Source organism: Hyla sarda, chromosome 4 (genome assembly GCF_029499605.1).
Source record: "Hyla sarda isolate aHylSar1 chromosome 4, aHylSar1.hap1, whole genome shotgun sequence".
NCBI classification, from domain to species: domain Eukaryota; kingdom Metazoa; phylum Chordata; class Amphibia; order Anura; family Hylidae; genus Hyla; species Hyla sarda.
Window position 1 is genome coordinate 176,852,566 of NC_079192.1, and position 21,785 is coordinate 176,874,350.

The window sequence follows — 21,785 nt, forward strand, 5'->3', positions numbered from 1 at the left end:
GCCTATATGGACTTCGCGGATGTTTTCTGCAAAAAACAAGCTGAGACTCTACCTCCTCACAGGCCTTATGATTGCCCTATCGACCTCCTCCCGGGTACTACTCCACCCCGGGGCAGAATTTATCCTCTCTCTGCCCCAGAGACTCTTGCCATGTCCGAATACGTCCAGGAGAATCTAAAAAGGGGCTTTATCCGTAAATCCTCCTCTCCTGCCGGAGCCGGATTTTTCTTTGTCTCCAAAAAAGATGGCTCCCTACGTCCTTGCATTGACTACCGCGGTCTTAATAAAATCACGGTTAAGAACCGCTACCCCTTACCCCTCATCTCTGAACTCTTTGATCGCCTCCAAGGTGCCCACATCTTCACTAAATTGGACTTAAGAGGTGCCTATAACCTCATCCGCATCAGAGAGGGGGACGAGTGGAAAACGGCATTTAACACCAGAGATGGACACTTTGAGTATCTGGTCATGCCCTTTGGACTGTGCAATGCCCCTGCCGTCTTCCAAGACTTTGTCAATGAAATTTTTCGTGATCTATTATACTCCTGTGTTGTGGTATATCTGGACGATATCCTAATTTTTTCTGCCAATCTAGAGGAACACCGCCGGCATGTCCGTATGGTTCTTCAGAGACTTCGTGACAACCAACTCTATGCCAAAATTGAGAAATGTCTGTTTGAATGCCAATCTCTTCCTTTTCTAGGATATTTGGTCTCTGGCCAGGGACTACAGATGGATCCAGACAAACTCTCTGCCGTCTTAAATTGGCCACGCCCCTCCGGACTCCGTGCTATCCAACGCTTTTTGGGGTTCGCCAATTATTACAGGCAATTTATTCCACATTTTTCTACCATTGTGGCTCCTATCGTGGCTTTAACCAAGAAAAATGCTGATCCCAAGTCCTGGCCTCCTCAAGCAGAAGACTCCTTTAAACAACTCAAGTCTGCCTTTTCTTCGGCTCCCGTGCTCTCCAGACCTGACCCTTCCAAACCCTTCCTATTGGAGGTTGATGCCTCCTCAGTAGGAGCTGGAGCTGTTCTTCTACAAAAAAATCCTTCCGGGCATGCTGTCACTTGTGGTTTTTTCTCTAGGACCTTCTCTCCAGCGGAGAGGAACTACTCCATCGGGGATCGAGAACTTCTAGCCATTAAATTAGCACTTGAGGAATGGAGGCATCTGCTGGAGGGATCAAGATTTCCTGTTATTATCTACACCGACCACAAGAACCTCTCCTACCTCCAGTCGGCCCAACGGCTGAATCCTCGCCAGGCCCGGTGGTCTCTGTTCTTTGCCCGATTTAATTTTGAGATTCACTTTCGTCCTGCCGATAAGAACATTAGAGCCGATGCTCTCTCTCGTTCCTCGGATGCCTCAGAAGTTGATCTCCCTCCGCAACACATCATTCCACCTGACTGCCTGATCTCCACTTCTCCTGCCTCCATCAGACAGACTCCTCCAGGAAAGACCTTTGTTTCTCCACGCCAACGCCTCGGAATCCTCAAATGGGGTCACTCCTCCCATCTCGCAGGACATGCGGGCATCAAGAAATCTGTGCAACTCATCTCCCGCTTCTATTGGTGGCCAACTCTGGAGACGGATGTTGGGGACTTTGTGCGAGCCTGCACTATCTGTGCCCGGGATAAGACTCCTCGCCAGAAGCCCGCTGGTTTTCTTCATCCTCTGCCTGTCCCCGAACAGCCTTGGTCTCTGATTGGTATGGATTTTATTACTGATTTACCCCCTTCCCGTGGCAACACCGTTATTTGGGTGGTCGTTGATCGATTCTCCAAAATGGCACATTTCATTCCTCTTCCTGGTCTTCCTTCTGCGCCTCAGTTGGCTAAACAATTTTTTGTACACATTTTTCGTCTTCACGGGTTGCCTACGCAGATTGTCTCGGATAGAGGGGTCCAATTCGTGTCTAAATTCTGGAGAGCTCTCTGTAAACAACTCAAGATTAAATTAAATTTTTCCTCTGCATATCATCCCCAGTCCAATGGACAAGTAGAAAGAATTAACCAGATCCTGGGTGATTATTTGCGACATTTTGTTTCCTCCCGCCAGGATGACTGGGCAGATCTCCTTCCATGGGCCGAATTCTCGTATAACTTCAGGGTCTCTGAATCTTCCTCCAAATCCCCATTTTTCGTGGTGTACGGCCGTCACCCTCTTCCCCCCCTCCCTACCCCCTTGCCCTCTGGTCTGCCCGCTGTGGATGAAATTTCTCGTGACCTTTCCATTATATGGAGAGAGACCCAAAATTCTCTCTTACAGGCTTCTTCACGCATGAAGAGGTTCGCGGATAAGAAAAGAAGAGCTCCCCCCGTTTTTTCCCCTGGAGACAAGGTATGGCTCTCCGCTAAATATGTCCGCTTCCGTGTCCCTAGCTACAAGTTGGGACCACGCTATCTTGGTCCTTTCAAAATTCTGTGTCAAATTAATCCTGTCTCTTATAAACTTCTTCTTCCTCCTTCTCTTCGTATCCCTAATGCCTTTCACGTCTCTCTTCTCAAACCACTCATCCTCAACCGTTTTTCTCCCAAATCTGTTCCTCTCACTCCTGTTTCCGGCTCCTCGGACGTCTTCTCGGTCAAGGAGATTTTGGCTGCCAAAAAGGTCAGAGGAAAAAATTTTTTTTTAGTAGACTGGGAGGGTTGTGGTCCTGAAGAGAGATCCTGGGAACCTGAGGACAACATCCTTGACAAAAGTCTGCTCCTCAGGTTCTCAGGCTCCAAGAAGAGGGGGAGACCCAAGGGGGGGGGTACTGTTACGCCGAGCGCTCCGGGTTCCCGCTCCTCCCCGGAGCGCTCGCTTCACCTCCTCCGCTGCAGCGCCCCGGTCACGTCCTCTGACCCGGGGCGCTGCGATCCTGCTGCTAGCCGGGATGCGATTCGCGATGCGGGTAGCGCCCGCTCGCGATGCGCACCCCGGCTCTCCTACCTGACTCGCTCCCCGTCTGTTCTGTCCCGGCGCGCGCGGCCCCGCTCCCTAGGGCGCGCGCGCGCCGGGTCTCTGCGATTTAAAGGGCCACTGCGCCGCTGATTGGCGCAGTGGTTCCAATTAGAGTTATCACCTGTGCACTCCCTATATTACCTCACTTCCCTTGCACTCCCTTGCCGGATCTTGTTGCCTTAGTGCCAGTGAAAGCGTTCCTTGTGTGTTCCTTGCCAGTGTTTCCAGACCTTCTGCCGTTGCCCCTGACTACGATCCTTGCTGCCTGCCCCGACCTTCTGCTACGTCCGACCTTGCTTCTGCCTACTCCCTTGTACCGCGCCTATCTTCAGCAGCCAGAGAGGTGAGCCGTTGCTAGTGGATACGACCTGGTCACTACCGCCGCAGCAAGACCATCCCGCTTTGCGGCGGGCTCTGGTGAAAACCAGTAGTGGCTTAGAACCGGTCCACTAGCACGGTCCACGCCAATCCCTCTCTGGCACAGAGGGTCCACTACCTGCCAGCCGGCATCGTGACAACAGGCTTAGTAGTGGAAGCTGTCTTATAGACTGAGTCCATTACTAAGCCGGGCTTAGCGTTAGCCACAAAAACAGCTAGCGCTAACCCCCAATTATTACCCCGGTACCCAACACACAGGGGTGCCGGGAAGAGCCGGTACCAACAGGCCCGGAGCGTCAAAAATGGCGCTCCTGGGCCTAGGCGGTAACAGGCTGGCGTTATTTAGGTTGGGGAGGGCCAGTAACAATGGTCCTCGCCCACTCTGGTAACGTCAGGCTGTTACTGTTTGGTTGGTATTTGGTTGAGAATAAAAATAGGGGGACCCTATGCGTTTTTTAAATATATTTAATTATTTATTTTAAAAAAAAAAAACGCATAGGGTCCCCCCTATTTTCATTCTCAGCCAAATACCAACCAAACAGTAAAAGCCTGACGTTCCCAGGGTGGGCGAGGACCATTGTTACTGGCCCTCCCCAGCCTAAATAACGCCAGCCTGTTACCGCCTAGGCCCAGGAGCGCCATTTTTGACGCTCCAGGCCTGTTGGTACCGGCTCTTCCCGGCACCCCTGTGGCGTTGGGTACCGGGGTAATAATAGGGGGTTAGCGCTAGCTGTTTTTGTGGCTAGCGCTAAGCCCAGGTTAGTAATGGACTCTGTCTATAAGACAGCTTCCACTACTAAGCCTGTCTAGTAAAGTAAGAAAAAAACACAACAGGTTTTAAAAAATTTTTATTACAAAAAACACTCCCCCATAAGCCCTCGTTAACCATTTTATTAAAATCAAACAAAGAAAAACGCTGGTCATCGAAGTAGTCCACCGAATCCGAAGGAGTCCACAGGATAAACGGATCTGAAATGAGAAGTAAACAAAAAAAATGGGTTAGTACATTTATTATCACCTGCTCACACATCTCCCGCCCCGCACGACTACAACTGCCAGCATGCCCTTACAGTAAGGACATGCTGGGAGTTGTAGTTGTGTGGTGCAGGAGATGTGTGAGCAGGTGATAATAAATGTGACAAGCTTGTCCCCTGCCCCCAGCTGCAGGACTACAACTCCCAGCATGCCCTTACAGTAAGGTGGGGCGGAGGCCGGGCACAGTGTTTCCCAACCTGGGACTTGTAGTTTTGCAACATCTGGAGGCACCCTGGTTGGGAAACACTGTTTTAGGCCAGTGTTTCCCAGCCAGGTTGCCTCCAGATGTTGCAAAACTACAAGCCCCAGCATGCCTGGACAGTCAAAGGCTGTCTAGGCATGCTGGGAGTTGTAGTTTTGCAACATCTGGAGGCAACCTGGCTGGGAAACACTGGCCTAAAACAGTGTTTCCCAACCAGGGTGCCTCCAGATGTTGCAAAACTACAAGTCCCAGCATGCCTGGACAGTCAAAGGCTGTCTAGGCATGCTGGGAGTTGTAGTTTTGCAACATCTGGAGGCAACCTGGCTGGGAAACACTGGCCTAAAACAGTGTTTCCCAACCAGGGTGCCTCCAGATGTTGCAAAACTACAAGTCCCAGCATGCCTGGACAGTCAAAGGCTGTCTAGGCATGCTGGGAGTTGTAGTTTTGCAACATCTGGAGGCAACCTGGCTGGGAAACACTGGCCTAAAACAGTGTTTCCCAACCAGGGTGCCTCCAGATGTTGCAAAACTACAAGCCCCAGCATGCCTGGACAGTCAAAGGCTGTCTAGGCATGCTGGGAGTTGTAGTTTTGCAACATCTGGAGGCAACCTGGCTGGGAAACACTGGAATAAAACAGTGTTTCCCAACCAAGGTGCCTCCAGATGTTGCAAAACTACAAGTCCCAGCATGCCTGGACAGTCAAAGGCTGTCTAGGCATGCTGGGAGTTGTAGTTTTGCAACATCTGGAGGCAACCTGGCTGGGAAACACTGGCCTAAAACAGTGTTTCCCAACCAGGGTGCCTCCAGATGTTGCAAAACTACAAGCCCCAGCATGCCTGGACAGTCAAAGGCTGTCCAGGCATGCTGGGAGTTGTAGTCTTGCAACAACTGGAGGCACCCTGGTTGGGAAGCCTGCGCAACTTACCGGCTTCCGTAGGATCCAGCGCTGCACGACACTGCCGCGCGACAGTGCCGCGCGACGATCTCCGACAGCGATCGTCGCTGGAGCCTCGGAAGGGTAAGTGAACCTCTTCGCCGGTCCCCTTCAGCTGTTTAGTTTTGCAACAGCTGGAGGACTACAGTTTACAGACCACAAACCAGGGGTCTGCAAACTGTGGCCCTCCAGCTGTTGCAAAACTACAACTCCCAGCATGCCTGGACAGCCAATGGCTGTCCAGGCATGCTGGGAGTTGTAGTCTTGCAACATCTGGAGGCACCCTGGTTGGGAAACACTGTTTTAGGCCAGTGTTTCCCAACAAGGGTGCCTCCAGCTGTTGCAAAACTACAACTCCCAGCATGCCCGGACAGCCAATGGCTGTCCAGGCATGCTGGGAGTTGTAGTCTTGCAACATCTGGAGGCACCCTGGTTGGGAAACACTGTTTTAGGCCAGTGTTTCCCAACAAGGGTGCCTCCAGCTGTTGCAAAACTACAACTCCCAGCATGCCCGGACAGCCAATGGCTGTCCAGGCATGCTGGGAGTTGTAGTCTTGCAACATCTGGAGGCACCCTGGTTGGGAAACACTGTTTTAGGCCAGTGTTTCCCAGCAAGGGTGCCTCCAGCTGTTGCAAAACTACAACTCCCAGCATGCCCGGACAGCCAAAGGGTGTCCAGGCATGCTGGAAGTTGTAGTCTTGCAACATTTGGAGGCACCCTGGTTGGGAAGCTTGCGCAACTTACCGGCTTCCGTAGGATCCAGCGCTGCACGACACTGCCGCGCGACGATCTCCGTCAGCGATCGTCGCTGGAGCCTCGGAAGGGTAAGTGAACCTCTTCGCCGGTCCCCTTCAGCTGTTTAGTTTTGCAACAGCTGGAGGACTACAGTTTACAGACCACACACCAGTGGTCTGCAAACTGTGGCCCTCCAGCTGTTGCAAAACTACAACACCCAGCATGCCCTGACAGCCAAAGCCTATGGCTCTCAGGGCAGGAGCCCGGGCTGACATTACAGTGCAGCCGCCCGGGCTCCTCATACGGTCTCCCCGCTACCCCCCTTGTCTCCCGCCCGGGCTCCTCATACGGCCTCCCCGCTACCCCCCCCCCCCTCCCCTTGTCTCCCGCCCGCGCCGCTCAGCTCCCGCTGCTACAAGACTACAACTCCCAGCGTGTCCTCACTGTAAGGCCATGCTGGGACTTGTAGTCTTGCAACAGTAGACAGATGGGAGTTGTGTGGCGCTGGCAGGTGAGGGGGGGGATATAAATCACTGCAGTGTCCCGGTAGCGCAGTGAGGGTAGCGGGGAGAAAGTATGTCGGAACCCGGGCGGCAGCAGCTTTTCCTGCTCCATGTTGGAGCTGGAGTAAATTTAGTCAATTTTTATGGCCGTTGCGACAGTTTATTGCGCAACTGCGACTGTCTCAGTTAATAAATTCCTGACCACTGCAAGTAAAAACTGAAAACTTGCGTAAATTAAGCGGGAAAAAAAAATTTGACTTTCTAGCTCTTGCTAGGGAAAGTCGCACAATTTATAGGGTAGGCGCAATTGCGACAATTTTGCGCCAAAAATAGTCAGAAAAAAATGACTAAACCCCTTAGTAAATGCCCCCCATAGTGTACACCCTGAAAACAAAACCTTCCAAAATGTGCTAAATTGCGGTATTCTTTTCAATTTTCCCACATAAATAATATTTTTTGGGTTGTGCCGTACATTTTATGGTAAAATAAGTGATGTCATCACAAAGTAAAATTGGTGAGGCAAAAAACAAGCCCTCATATGGGTCTGTGGATAGAAATATAAAAGAGTTATGATTTTTAGAAGGCGAGGAGGAAAAAATGAAAATGCAAAAATAAAATTGGCCTGGTCCTTAAAGGGGTAGTCCAGTGGTGAAAAACTTATCCCCTATCCCAAGGATAGGGGATAAGTTTGAGATCGCGGGGAGTCCGACCGCTGGGGCCCCCTGCGATCTCTCTGTACGGGGCCCCGGCTCTCTGCCCAGATAGCGGGTGTCGACCCCCGCACGAAGCTGCAGCTGACACGCCCCCTCAATACATCTCAATGGCAGAGCCGGAGATTGCCGAAGGCAGCGCTTCGGCTCTGCCATAGAGTTGTATTGAGGGGGCGTGTCGTCCGCCGCCTCGTGCGGAGGTCGACACGCCCCCTTCCCGCGGGCTGTCGGGGCTCCGTACAGGAGATCGCAGAGGGCATCAGCGGTCGGACCCCCCGCAATCTGCAACTTATACCCTATCCTTAGGATAGGGGATAAGTTGCTCACCACTGAGTCACCAGTGGACTACTCCTTTAAGGCCAAAATGGGCCTGGTCCTTAAGGGGTTAAAAAACAACTGAACATCATATCACACTTCTTCCATCTGAAGTTTAAATGACTGGACTAAATCAGGAGACATAGCACAGTCTAAATCTTGGAGTCTGCTGTTGCCAGTTGACCTTGTTTCTGGGGCTTTAAGTGTCGCGAAAACTGCGCTATATTCAGGAATTTATGTGCTGATTTAACCATAAGTGTAGTTATGAAAAATGACTATAGTGCACAGTGCTGCCCTACAGTGATTTTTCATATAACTTTGGATTAGGCTTAAAGTGTGATTTGAGCACCTTTATGAAAAGGTATATGGAGCATAGGAAAAACCAAAACACTGTTATTGTCCAGTGGCAAAGCGGACCTTTCCAATCAAAGAAGATGACAGTGCTTGGGGTTTACATACACTGCATACAAAGTACCCTTTAGATTGACTTCAATCATGTACATGTCTTTCTCTTTTTTTATGATTCTTAAAGGGTACCTTTCATCAAAAAAATCTAATATTATAGATTCATGTATGCAGAATATCTTTCCAATAGCATGTTTTTATTTTTTTTATTTATTTATTTATTTATTTTTTTTAAATATGCTTCTTTCTATTTAATTTTCCACTTTGAAAAAATGACCACTAGGGGTCTCCCTACCAGTCCTGTCCGCAAGCCTTTTCTTAAAATAGATTTCAGACTAATGCTGGAGTCCTAAATCTAAGACTGCAGCCGGGACACAGACAAGCTCAGCACTGCTCCCTGCCAGGGAGCCAGTTTTCCGAAGAATGCCAGAAAAAAATTAGTGTGAAAATCTAGCCTTAGTGTTGCCTACACTACTACACTATTATGTTTGTTTATTGAAAAAAATGCACCATTATTTCTTCTTGACATTGCCAGTTACTTGAGGAAAGCATTTTTTTAATGAATGCTCTTTTTTGTTATTGACCCATTAGTTGCATTGCTTTATTGGTGATTGGTTCAGACAATTCTGAACGAGGGGATACCAAATTTGTTTTTAATTATTATAATTTTTTTGATCACTGCTGCCGGTCAATAATAGTGGAAAGGTCTTGGCTACTGATAGTAGTTGTCGTCGTCCCCCCCCCCCCCCCGCCCCCCCCCAAAAAAAAAAAAAGCATTAACCTTTTCATGACCCAGGGTTTTTCCGTTTTTGCACTCTTTCAATTTTGCACCTAAAAAATCCATATGATGGCTTATTTTTTGTGCCACCAATTCTACTTTGCAGTGATATCAGTCATTTAACCCAAAAATCTACAGCGAAATGGAAAAAAAATAATTGTGAGACAAAATTGAAGAAAAAGCACCATTTTGTAACTTTTGGGGGCTTCTGTTTCTACGCAGTACATTTTTTGGTAAAAATGACACCTTATCTTTATTCTGTAGGTCCATACCATTAAAATGATACCCTACTTATATAGGTTTGATTTTGTCGTACTTCTGGAAAAAATCTAAACTACATGCAGCAAAATGTATACTGTTATGATTCGGCTAGCTGGATGTGGATCCACTGTGTCAGCGAGGGATTGGGGTGGACCGTGTCGGTGGACCGGTTCTAGGGTTGCTACTGGTTTTCACCAGAGCCCGCCGCAAAGCAGGATGGTCTTGCTGCGGCGGTAGCAACCAGGTCGTATCCACCGGCAACGGCTCAACCTCGCTGACTGCTGAGAAGGCGTAGGACAGAAGGACTAGACAGAGGCAAGGTCAGACGTAGCAGAAGGTCGGGGCAGGCGGCAAGGTTCGTAGTCAATGAGGATAGCAGAAGATCTGGAACACAGGCTTTGGACAACACTAACGCTTTCTCTGGCACAAGGCAACAAGATCCAGCAAGGAAGTGCAGGGGAAGTGAGGTAATATACACAGGGAGCAGGTGGAAGCTAATTAGACTGATTGGGCCAGGCACCAATCACTGGTGCACTGGCCCTTTAAATCTTAGAGAGCTGGCGCGCCCTAGAGAGCGGAGCCGCGCGCGCCAGAACATGACAGCCGAGGACCGGGACGGGTAAGTGGCTTGGGATGCCATTCGCGAGCGGGCGCGTCCCGCTATGCGAATCGCATCCCCATCGCCAATGTCAGTGCAGCGCTCCCGGTCAGCGGGTCTGACCGGGGCGCTGCAGAGAGGAGAACGCCGCAAGCGCTCCGGGGAGGAGCAGGGACCCGGAGCGCTCGGCGTAACAGTACCCCCCCCTTGGGTCTCCCCCTCTTTTTGTCTCCTTGTCCCTTCAAATGAAAGGAGAACATAGGGGGCGCCTCTTGAGTTTCCTTCCGGAACAAAAAGTCCTGGGTAGCTACATCAGCGGCAGGTAGTTCAGAAGGAATGGAAATGGGGAGGGGGGCAGAGGGTGAAGCATGTCACAGGGCAGAGTGTCACCAGGACAGGGGCTATGAGGAGGCACGGCACAGTCCCGATAGGCCTTGGGGAGACCAGGCACAGGAGGAGACACTGGGGCCCCACAGACGGGACTGGGAGCAGACGTGAGGCATTTCTTGCGGCAAGCAGGACCCCAATTCATGATCTCCCCGGTGGTCCAGTCAAGGGTGGGAGAATGATGCTGGAGCCATGGAAGACCGAGGAGGACTTCAGAGGTGCAGTTGGGCAGGACGAAAAATTCAATTTTCTCATGATGCAGTCCAATGCTCATAAGCAAGGGCTCTGTGCGGTAACGCACAGTGCAGTCCAACTGAACTCCGTTGACCGAAGAAATGTAGAGCGGCTTGACGAGACGGGTCACCGGGATGCAGAAGCTATTCACCAAAGAGGCCAGAATAAAGTCCAAGTCCAAGAAGGCCACGGCTGAGAAGGAGGAGTTGGCAGAAGGAGAAATCCGCACGGGCACAGTGAGACGTGGAGAAGCAGACTTCGCACCAAGAGACGCCACACCCACGTGAGCTGGGTGCGTGCGTGCGTTTCCCAGACGTGGAGGACGAATAGGGCAATCCACCAAGAAATGTTTGGTACTAGCGCAGTACAGACATAAATTTTTATCCCTACGGCGAGTCCTTTCTTCATGGGTCAGGCGAGACCGATCCACTTGCATAGCCTCCTCGGCGGGAGGCACAGGGGTAGATTGCAAAGGATACTGTGAGAGAGGTGCCCAGAGATCAAGGTCTTTTTCCTGGCGGAGCTCCTGGTGTCTTTCAGAAAAACGCATGTCAATGCGGGTGGCCAAATGGATAAGTTCTTGCAGGTTGGCAGGAATCTCTCGTGCGGCCAGCACATCCTTGATGTTACTGGATAGGCCTTTTTAAAGGTCGCGCAGAGAGCCTCGTTATTCCAAGATAATTCGGAGGCGAGAGTACGAAATTGGATGGCGTACTCGCCTACTGAAGAATTACCCTGGACCAGGTTCAGCAGGGCAGTCTCGGCAGAAGAAGCTCGGGCTGGTTCCTCGAAGACACTACGGACTTCAGCGAAGAAGGACTGGACTGTGGCAGGATCATTGCGGTCCCAGAGCGGTGTGGCCCAAGACAAGGCCTTTCCAGACAGAAGACTCACTACGAACGCCACCTTAGACCGTTTTGTAGGAAATTGGTCCGACAACATCTCCATATGTAGGGAACATTGAGACAAGAAGCCACGGCAGAGTCTAGAGTCCCCATCAAATTTGTCCGGCAGGGACAAGCGGAGGCTAGGAGCGGCCACTCGCTGCGGAGGAGGTGCAGGAGCTGGCGGAGGAGATGGTTGCTGCTGTAGCAGTGGCAAAAGTTGCTGTAACGTGGCGGTCAACTGCGACAGCTGCTGTCCTTGTTGGGCAATTTGCTGCGATTGCTGGGCGACCACCGTGGATAGGTCAGCGAGACTTGGCAGCGGCACCTCAGTTTTTGGTAAAAATGACACCTTATCTTTATTCTGTAGGTCCATACCATTAAAATGATACCCTACTTATATAGGTTTGATTTTGTCGTACTTCTGGAAAAAATCTAAACTACATGCAGGAAAATGTATACTGTTATGATTCGGCTAGCTGGATGTGGATCCACTGTGTCAGCGAGGGATTGGCGTGGACCGTGTCGGTGGACCGGTTCTAGGGTTGCTACTGGTTTTCACCAGAGCCCGCCGCAAAGCGGGATGGTCTTGCTGCGGCGGTAGCAACCAGGTCGTATCCACCGGCAACGGCTCAACCTCGCTGACTGCTGAGAAGGCGTGGGACAGAAGGACTAGGCAGAGGCAAGGTCAGACGTAGCAGAAGGTCGGGGCAGGCGGCAAGGTTCGTAGTCAATGAGGATAGCAGAAGATCTGGAACACAGGCTTTGGACAACACTAAACGCTTTCTCTGGCACAGGGCAACAAGATCCGGCAAGGAAGTGCAGGGGAAGTGAGGTAATATACACAGGGAGCAGGTGGAAGCTAATTAGACTGATTGGGCCAGGCACCAATCACTGGTGCACTGGCCCTTTAAATCTTAGAGAGCTGGCACGCGCGCGCCCTAGAGAGCGGAGCCGCGCGCGCCAGAACATGACAGCCGGGGACCGGGACGGGTAAGTGGCTTGGGATGCGATTCGCGAGTGGGCGCGTCCCGCTATGCGAATCGCATCCCCATCGCGAATGTCAGTGCAGCGCTCCCGGTCAGCGGGTCTGACCGGGGCGCTGCAGAGAGGAGAACGCCGCGAGCGCTCCGGTGAGGAGCAGGGAACCGGTGCGCTCGGCGTAACATATACGTTTAAAATTCTCATATTCTGACCCCTATAACTTTTTTATTTTTCCGCGTATGGGGCGGTATGAGGGCTCATTTTTTGTGCCGTGATCTGAAGTTTTTAGCGGTAGCATTTTAGTATTGACCGGACTTTTTGATTGCTTTTTATTAATTTTTTCATGATATAAAAAGTGACCTAAAATACGCTATTTTGAACTTATTTTGAATTTATTTGCGCGTACGCCATTGACCGTGCGGTTTAATTAATGATATATTTTTATAAATCGGACATTTCTGCACGTGGCGATACCACATATGTTTATTTTCATTTACACAGTTTATTTTTTTAAATGGGAAAAGGGGGTGATTCAAACTTTTATTAGGGAAGGGGTTGAATGATCTTTATTCACTTTTTTTTCCCACTTTTTTTTGAAGTGCTATAGCTCCCATAGGGGGGGGGGGGGGGGGGGCTCCCACGGGCCCCGGCCGTTGCTAGGTGCCGGGCCATGCTGTGGCCCCGTGTTATAGAATGGGATCCGACCCGTGACGTACATGTATGCCATGGGTCAGGAAAGGGTTAAATGGGCACTGTCAGATACAAAATCTTTTGATATGATGTAAAGAATGCAAAGCCAATAGGTTTTGCAATTGCTTTCATTAGAAAAGTTTCAGTATTTCATACTGAAAAAACCAAACAACTGCCCCCCTGCTTGGACACATACTAGTCGTGTTGTGTCCATACGTCATCACCTATGTCATGGACACACTTCCTTGATTGACAGCTGTGAGTGCAGGGCTCACACCTGGAAGAAAAATCCTCCCACTGTCAGCTTGTGTCCCGCTACTGTCAGTGAGGACAAGCTGGGAGTTGTAGTTTTGCTAATGCTAGGGGAGATGTGAGCAGACAGCATACTGAGGGAGGGGGCGGAGACATGCACAGTGAGGCCACGCCCCCTCCCTTTGAGAGGAATTCATGCTGGGAATCGTAGTTTTGCAACAGCTGGAGGCACCCTGGTTGGGAAACACTGCCTCTCTGTTACTCAGTATTTTCCCGTGTAGTAATATTGGTATATATCTTCTAACTTTACCTGTATTAGTGTTATTTGTGCCGTCACAGTAAAGGGGACTCCTGTAGTGTAAGTGACAGAGCTCAGTGCTGAGGAGGAAGTGGGGCCGCATCCTGACTGATGTGCGACAGGAACCAGTCTCAGCTCTCCGTCAGGTACAGCGCACGGTTACCATAGGAACCATCGGCCTCAACGCAGCACGGACATTGATATTGACTTACGTCAATAAGCCCCGCCTTCATGTTGCTATGGTGGAAAAAGTCCTGGTTACTGTGTCTTAACCTCTTGTGTTCCTCCGCCCCGCCATGGAGTGCCCGCACCTTACCGCGAGTGTCTGCATTGCCCCGGACTCTGCCGCGTTCCCTAGCGGCTGCCCCTCCTCGTGGTGCTGCAGCGGTGAGTTGTGTCACTCCGCCCCGTGCTCCACCCGCTGGAGATGCAGCGCCGCCTGGCTGTAGCGCTCAGAGAAGTCCCCGGCTCCGGGTACGGCCTAGTGGGGGATTGTTATTGTGCAGAGAAAGTCAAACTAGGGGGTAGAGGGGAAGAGATGAATATGAGGATTATCGCGATAGTGCGGAAAACAATGTGAGTGCACGTGTAATATCTCATAGCAGAGGCTGCGACAGTGCATCTCCTCCTGGGCTCAGGCTCCATTGTTATAGGCAGTGGACAGGGGCCACGAGGTGGGATGGTATTGTATGAGGGGGACAGCATTGTATATATGGACCTGTGAGAGGATAAATCATTGTATGGACCTATGAGAGGATAAATCATTGTATGGACCTATGAGAGGATAAATCATTGTATGGGCCTATGAGAGGACCTATATGAGGCCGTAGTATTGTATGGACATATATGAGGCCGTAGTATTGTATGGACATATATGAGGCTGTAGTATTGTATGGACATATATGAGGCCGTAGTATTGTATGGACCTATATGAGGCTGTAGTATTGTATGGACCCTATATGAGGCCGTAGTATTGTATGGAACCTATATGAGGCCGTAGTATTGTATGGACCTATATGAGGCCGTAGTATTGTATGGACCTATATGAGGCTGTAGTATTGTATGGACCCTATATGAGGCTGTAGTATTGTATGGACCTATATGAGGCCGTAGTATTGTATGGACCTATATGAGGCCGTAGTATTGTATGGATATATATGAGGCTGTAGTATTGTATGGACCTATATGAGGCCGTAGTATTGTATGGACCTATATGAGGCCGTAGTATTGTATGGACCCTATATGAGGCCGTAGTATTGTATGGACCCTATATGAGGCCGTAGTATTGTATGGACCCTATATGAGGCCGTAGTATTGTATGGACCCTATATGAGGCTGTAGTATTGTATGGACCCTATATGAGGCTGTAGTATTGTATGGACCCTATATGAGGCTGTAGTATTGTATGGACCCTATATGAGGCTGTAGTATTGTATGGACCCTCTATGAGGCTGTAGTATTGTATGGACCTATATGAGGCTGTAGTATTGTATGGACCTATATGAGGCCGTAGTATTGGATGGACCCTATATGAGGCCGTAGTATTGGATGGACCCTATATGAGGCTGTAGTATTGGATGGACCCTATATGAGGCTGTAGTATTGGATGGACCCTATATGAGGCTGTAGTATTGGGTGGACCCTATATGAGGCTGTGGTATTGTGTGGACCCTATATGAGGCCGTGGTATTGTGTGGACCCTATATGAGGCCGTGGTATTGTGTGGACCCTATATGAGGCCGTGGTATTGTGTGGACCCTATATGAGGCTGTAGTATTGTATGGACCCTATATGAGGCTGTGGTATTGTATGGACCCTATATGAGGCCGTGGTATTGTATGGACCCTATATGAGGCCGTGGTATTGTATGGACCCTATATGAGGCCGTGGTATTGTATGGACCCTATATGAGGCCGTGGTATTGTATGGACCCTATATGAGGCCGTGGTATTGTATGGACCTATATGAGGCCGTGGTATTGTGTGGACCCTATATGAGGCCGTGGTATTGTGTGGACCCTATATGAGGCTGTGGTATTGTGTGGACCCTATATGAGGCCGTAGTATTGTGTGGACCTATATGAGGCCGTAGTATTGTGTGGACCTATATGAGGCCGTAGTATTGTGTGGACCCTATATGAGGCCGTAGTATTGTGTGGACCCTATATGAGGCCGTAGTATTGTGTGGACCCTATATGAGGCCGTAGTATTGTGTGGACCCTATATGAGGCCGTAGTATTGTGTGGACCCTATATGAGGCCGTAGTATTGTGTGGACCCTATATGAGGCCGTAGTATTGTGTGGACCCTATATGAGGCCGTAGTATTGGGTGGACCCTATATGAGGCCGTAGTATTGGGTGGACCCTATATGAGGCCGTAGTATTGGGTGGACCCTATATGAGGCCGTAGTATTGGGTGGACCCTATATGAGGCCGTAGTATTGGGTGGACCCTATATGAGGCCGTAGTATTGGGTGGACCCTATATGAGGCCGTAGTATTGGGTGGACCCTATATGAGGCCGTAGTATTGGGTGGACCCTATATGAGGCCGTAGTATTGGGTGGACCCTATATGAGGCCGTAGTATTGGGTGGACCCTATATGAGGCCGTAGTATTGGGTGGACCCTATATGAGGCCGTAGTATTGGGTGGACCCTATATGAGGCCGTAGTATTGGGTGGACCCTATATGAGGCCGTAGTATTGGGTGGACCCTATATGAGGCCGTAGTATTGGGTGGACCCTATATGAGGCCGTAGTATTGGGTGGACCCTATATGAGGCCGTAGTATTGGGTGGACCCTATATGAGGCCGTAGTATTGGGTGGACCCTATATGAGGCCGTAGTATTGGGTGGACCCTATATGAGGCCGTAGTATTGGGTGGACCCTATATGAGGCCGTAGTATTGGGTGGACCCTATATGAGGCCGTAGTATTGGGTGGACTTATATTAGAGGATATAATATTGTATGGACCTATATGAGGAAATAATATTTTATGGGCTTACGTCCTCACAGTGCTGTATATATCTGAGAATACAGCATGGTATATACCTATATGATAACATAAGATGATATGAAGATACAATATTGTCTGGACGTGTATGAGCATATTGTGTGGACCCATTATGAGGTTTCGGGTGACACCCTTTATGGTAATTTGGCAATGCTCATGTCTGTATAGTAGCCCTACTCATCAGTACCATGTGATGGGGTTCTTGTCTCTTCCTTTCACATCTCTCTCCAGGCTGCGGCATGTGGGACAATATTGCCAATACCCTTTACCAGTTCACATGGGATAGATTGCATCAATTCTGGGCATTCTTTATCTGTATTAGTACAAGGAAATCCCCATGTAGGGGTCTGGCTTTGGAGAGGATGGAGATGACGTGTGAACAGGCTCCTATTGTTAGAGGTCACAGGCTGCAGTGGTTGTGGTTCCTGAATCCTTACTTCCTTGGGCGAGGCTGCCTGGTGCACTGTCGTCTATGTCCCTTACTGCTGGACTTGTGTGCTCTTCCTTAGGACATTATAAGATCCGGTTCTGCTTGTCCAAGTTAAAGTAACAGCAAAGAAACGTATCTTAGGGTGGATATTTGGTGCGCAGGATTTGATGCTGAACAGGTAGCAATTTGTTCTTTCACTCTAATGTCTTGTGGCCTGGCAGACCCTCGCCCTCCAGCTGTCTTTTAGGATAAGTGATTGATCTTACATGATGCATTTTTCTTGCACTGGCCTTTTGTTTCCCTTGAGGCTAATAGGCAGCGAAGCTTTGTTTCCAAGCCATTGTTTTAGGTTGCACAGCTAGTTGTGGTAGGTTGGCTCTCCTCTTTATTTTGAGACAGAAATTGGAATTTGGTTACTTTTTTGATTTTCTACACTACCCATTTGTCTCATATGAACAGTATAAGGCACTTGGTGTGTATTCGCTACAAAGTACTGCATTACTGCAGCCCAGGAAATAGACTGCCAAGGACATGTCTGCAGCTTTATAACTCATTGTTGGTGGTGTTAAACTACAAATCCCAGTACTGCAAATGACCAATCAGAAGCCTCACAGGGGACAAACATCAGACAATCCTAAATCATGCTTCCGGTAACATTATGACGCAAAATGCCTTTTGAGTTCGTAAACCTCTACACAATAGGGAACAATGGCTGTCAAACCTCATCTGTACCCTTATTACTTCCTGTATGCCAGTGTTTCCCAACCAGGGTGCCTCCAGATGTTGCAAAACTACAACTCCCAGCATGCCTGGACAGCCTTTGGCTGTCCAGGCATTCTGGGAGTTGTAGTTTTGCAACACCTGGAGGGACCCTGGTTGGGAAACACTGCTGTATGCAGTAGGATCTATTGTTAGAGTAGGTTCACATGTAACTAATCCTCTGTGGGTTGCTCGCAGCGGAAAATCTCAGCCTATTTTGATGATATTGCCACTATTGCAGATTTTCCGTGGACCTATAGAAATCTGTAATATCAAAATATGCTGCAGATTTTCCACTGTGGGCAACCTGCCGAGGATTAGTTGTGTGAGCATACCCATAGAATTTTAAAGGGGTAGTCCAGTGCTGAAAAACTTATCCCCTATCCTAAGGATAAGTTCCAGATCTCGGGGGGGGAGGGGGGGCCGACTGCTTTGGCCCACTGCGATCTCCTGTACGGGGCCCCGGCCAGATAGCGGGTGTCGACCACTGCACGAAGCGGTGGCTGACGCGCCCCTCAATACAGCGCTATGGCAGAGCCGGAGATTGCCAAAGGCAGCACTCCGGCTCTGCCATAGGGTTGTATTAATGGGGCGTGTCAGCCGCCGCTTCGTGCGGTGGTCAACATGCCCCCCTCCCGCGGGCTGTCGGGGCCCTGTACAGGACATCGTGGGGGGCCCCAGCAGTCAGACCCCCCGCGATCTGAAACTTATCCCCTATCTTTAGGAGATCTCCTTTTAAGGAGCTTGCCACTATTTGTTGGTAGGCAGTGCCCATTCACACTATGGAATTTCCAGGCGTAGAGTCTGTGGGCAGCGGGAGAACAAGCTGATGCTAGGGCTGCTTGGGAATGCGCTGTCTCCATAGGTGGCAACGCATTTTTGAGAGGATTGTCCTTAAAATTTTTTTACATGTTCTTTCTTTCGGCGGAATCTGGGATCTTGAATTACACAGGTGAAATTGCATAGTGTGAAAGGTGCAGCAGTCACATTGAAAAAAAATACGTATTGTGAATGTGGCATTATCCACCTACTGTTACTTACAGAGGGTACACTGTTTGCTCACTGTGTATTTTTGTGTTTGTTTTAGTTTGTCGTTCTAATAAAAGCCCATGGGTCTGTCTGACTTGTTCCAGTGTCCACTGTGGACGGTAAGTACTGTAAAAATAAAATAAAAAATTCCATTAAAATAACAAATGTTGTGGGTCTTGGAAGGCAGTAATAAAAACTCAAAACAAAGACCCAAAATGAGGGGTGGATATAACAAAGGGTAATTTTTTAACTGCAACTCAATCAAAAGCTGGAGTAAAGGATCCACTTTTTATCCCTTCTTAAAGGGGTACTCCGGTGGAATTTATTTATTTATTTTTTAAATCAACTGGTCCCAGAAAGTTAAACAGATTTGTAAATTACTTCTATTAAAAAATCATTACCCTTCCAGTACTTTTTAGCAGCTGTATGCTATAGAGGAAATTCTTTTCTTTTTGAATTTCTTTTTTGTCTTGTCCACAGTGCTCTCTGCTGACACCTGATGCCCGTATCATGATCTGTCCAGAGCAGAAGAAAATCCTCATAGCAAACCTATGCTGCTCTGGACAGTTCCTGCTGCTTTATGTTTTATATACTTTAATGAGGGATGAAAAGTGGATTCTTCACTCCTTTAACCCTTTTTTTCTTTGGCCTTTAAAAATTGGAATGCAGTAAAACAAATTTTCACATGAAAAAGAAGTAAAGCAACATAAACTGTCTTAATTTAGTAATCGCTGAATAAAGAAGGTTTTTTTTTTCTACATGGGCACCATAAAAACAATCCAAAAACATTGGAGATATTTGAAAGCAATTGCTGTAAATTTGGTGAAAACATTCCTCACATTCCGCTAGAAGCTTAAATGTGCACTGTCGGATTCAAAAACTTTTGATATGTTGTAAAGCATGTAAAACCAATAGGTTTTGCTATTACTTTCAGTAGAAAATTTTCAGTATTTCATTCTGAAAAAGCCAGTTAAACAACTGCCCCCCCTGCCTGCTTGTCCTGCTATTCTTGCTCTGTGCTCTCTCCTGTCTGATAGCACTTCTCTGTGCTCTCTCCTGTCTGACAGCACTTCTCTGTGCTCTCTCCTGTCTGACAGCACTTCTCTGTGCTCTCTCCTGTCTGACAGCACTCCTCGGTGCTCTCTCCTGTCTGACAGCACTCCTCGGTGCTCTCTCCTGTCTGACAGCACTCCTCGGTGCTCTCTCCTGTCTGACAGCACTCCTCGGTGCTCTCTCCTGTCTGACAGCACTCCTCGGTGCTCTCTCCTGTCTGACAGCACTCCTCGGTGCTCTCTCCTGTCTGACAGCTCACCCTCACTTACTGGACTTTGTCCATTCCCGTGCTTCTGCTTGGACAAAGCCATGATTTTATAAGCCATGATTTCTATAAAAAGGAAATAACATTTTCTTATGAAGTATATTAGAAATTTACCAAGATGTACAAAAGTTTTTGTATTTGACAGTGCCCATGGTGTGTGTAAGAGAGAGATCTGTAAAGGTATGGCCACATGTAGTGGCTGAATACTCTGGGTTTCAGAGTGATTGTTAAATGCTGTATACTTTTTTTTCCTTGTAAACCATGTTGATCTGTCATGTCAGTCCAGTTGTTGGAGCTCCTTGTGTCTGCTACATGTGGCTTTACCCTAATAAAGAGAGATAAAATGTCACTGATGAGAAAAAAACGTTTTATGTGGTTGTTTCTATATGAACAGATATGTGAATGGTCATGCAAAGAAACATTACGAGGAAGCGCAGATACCTGTTCCCAATTACAAGCAACATGAAAAGTTGGAGAAAGAGAAAACCCAGCACACAGTGTGTATGGACTGCAGCAGCTACAGCACGTATTGGTGAGGCTCAGACTTATTACCATCAATTTACTCTAAAGAGAATGGGCCTCCTTTACTAAGGCTTTTCCAAGTAGATTGTGTAGGGGTTTTTTTTGTTGCATGTGTCGTACACCAGAATTTCCCCCCCCAAAAAATCCCAAAAAGTCTATTCTTTTTGCGGATGACAGAATTGGGATTTCTATGGTTTCCTCCACGGAAATTCCGCCGTTTGCCCAGTGCAGCAGAATCCCATTGAAATCAATGGGACTCTGCTGCAGCGGCATGTCCCAACAGAATTCCGCACGGACATTCCACCATTTGGACATATCCTAATAAGGGCATGTGTGGGATGTGTCTTCAGGAGCTGGCATTTGCTGTGTGAGCTTTGCTTTCTCTCTTGTACACAGCCTATGTAATTCTCTGAGGCAAACTGCTTTGCTCCGTATTTAAGGCTGGGTTTACACTACGTTTGTAGTGCACGGGAACCGGATATGGCTAGGGGGAGCAAAAATCAGGTTCTCCCGTATCCCAGCCGGATTCGGCTTGAACCCCATTAATTTCAATGAGCCGACCAAAGTCAAACGCTGACTCCGGTCGGCTAATTTTTGCCCTGTATACGGTTTTCTGACCGGACCTAAAACCGTGGTATACGACGTTTGACTCCGGTCTGTTCATTGAAATGCATTACAGACGGGTTGGGTCCGGCTGGGATACGGGAGCGCATGGTTTTCGCTCCACCCAGCCATATCCGGTTTCCATACACTACAAACGTAGTGTGAACTGGCCCTAAGCCAAAATGAAGCAAAATGCAGATTGACAAATCTGCCCAATATTTTTATTGTGCATTTTAAATAATATATAGTTAAAAAAAAATGGGCATATGGGCAGCTATATTGAAGGTATTTCTGATGTATTGATTGTCAAGGGTTTGTGTGTTATGATAACTAAAATGACAGTATTGACAGAAAGATGTTACAGACTATTAATCTTTAGTCTCCTTATAGGCCTCTAGCAGTACAATAAAGTTGCCATTGACTGTCCCACCCTCTACTAGTAATTAAAGACTAAAACACTCTTTTAGCCTACGTTCACACTGGAGTGCATCCGCATTTATTTGACGCTGCGGATGCGCTGCTGGCACACAGAGTTACGGCAGAGTGAGCTCTCTGCTGCTGCTGCCCTAGCTCT

The 21,785-nt window shown here is 48.6% G+C and overlaps 2 protein-coding genes across 9 annotated transcripts in view; one reads left to right on the plus strand and one right to left on the minus strand.

Annotated features, from left to right (window-relative positions):
• The window catches only part of CA12 (carbonic anhydrase 12), a 153,320-nt gene extending 139,632 nt beyond the window's left edge, over nt 1-13,688 (minus strand). For all 4 annotated transcript variants that reach the window (XM_056572856.1, XM_056572855.1, XM_056572854.1 and 1 more), the window contains exon 1: nt 13,550-13,688. In XM_056572856.1, coding sequence (XP_056428831.1) covers nt 13,550-13,640 — 91 coding nt within the window. In that variant the 5' untranslated portion in view covers nt 13,641-13,688. The remainder of the gene's footprint in view (nt 1-13,549) is intronic.
• USP3 (ubiquitin specific peptidase 3) overlaps nt 13,396-21,785 on the plus strand; it is a 55,708-nt gene continuing 47,318 nt past the window's right edge. Inside the window, exons 1-3 of one of the 5 annotated variants that reach the window (XM_056572848.1) lie at nt 13,396-13,528; nt 18,827-18,887; nt 20,481-20,618. In XM_056572848.1, the coding sequence (XP_056428823.1) occupies nt 13,435-13,528; nt 18,827-18,887; nt 20,481-20,618 (293 nt within the window). In that variant the 5' untranslated portion in view covers nt 13,396-13,434. The other 4 variants (XM_056572852.1, XM_056572849.1, XM_056572851.1 and 1 more) reach the window with 4 other exon arrangements.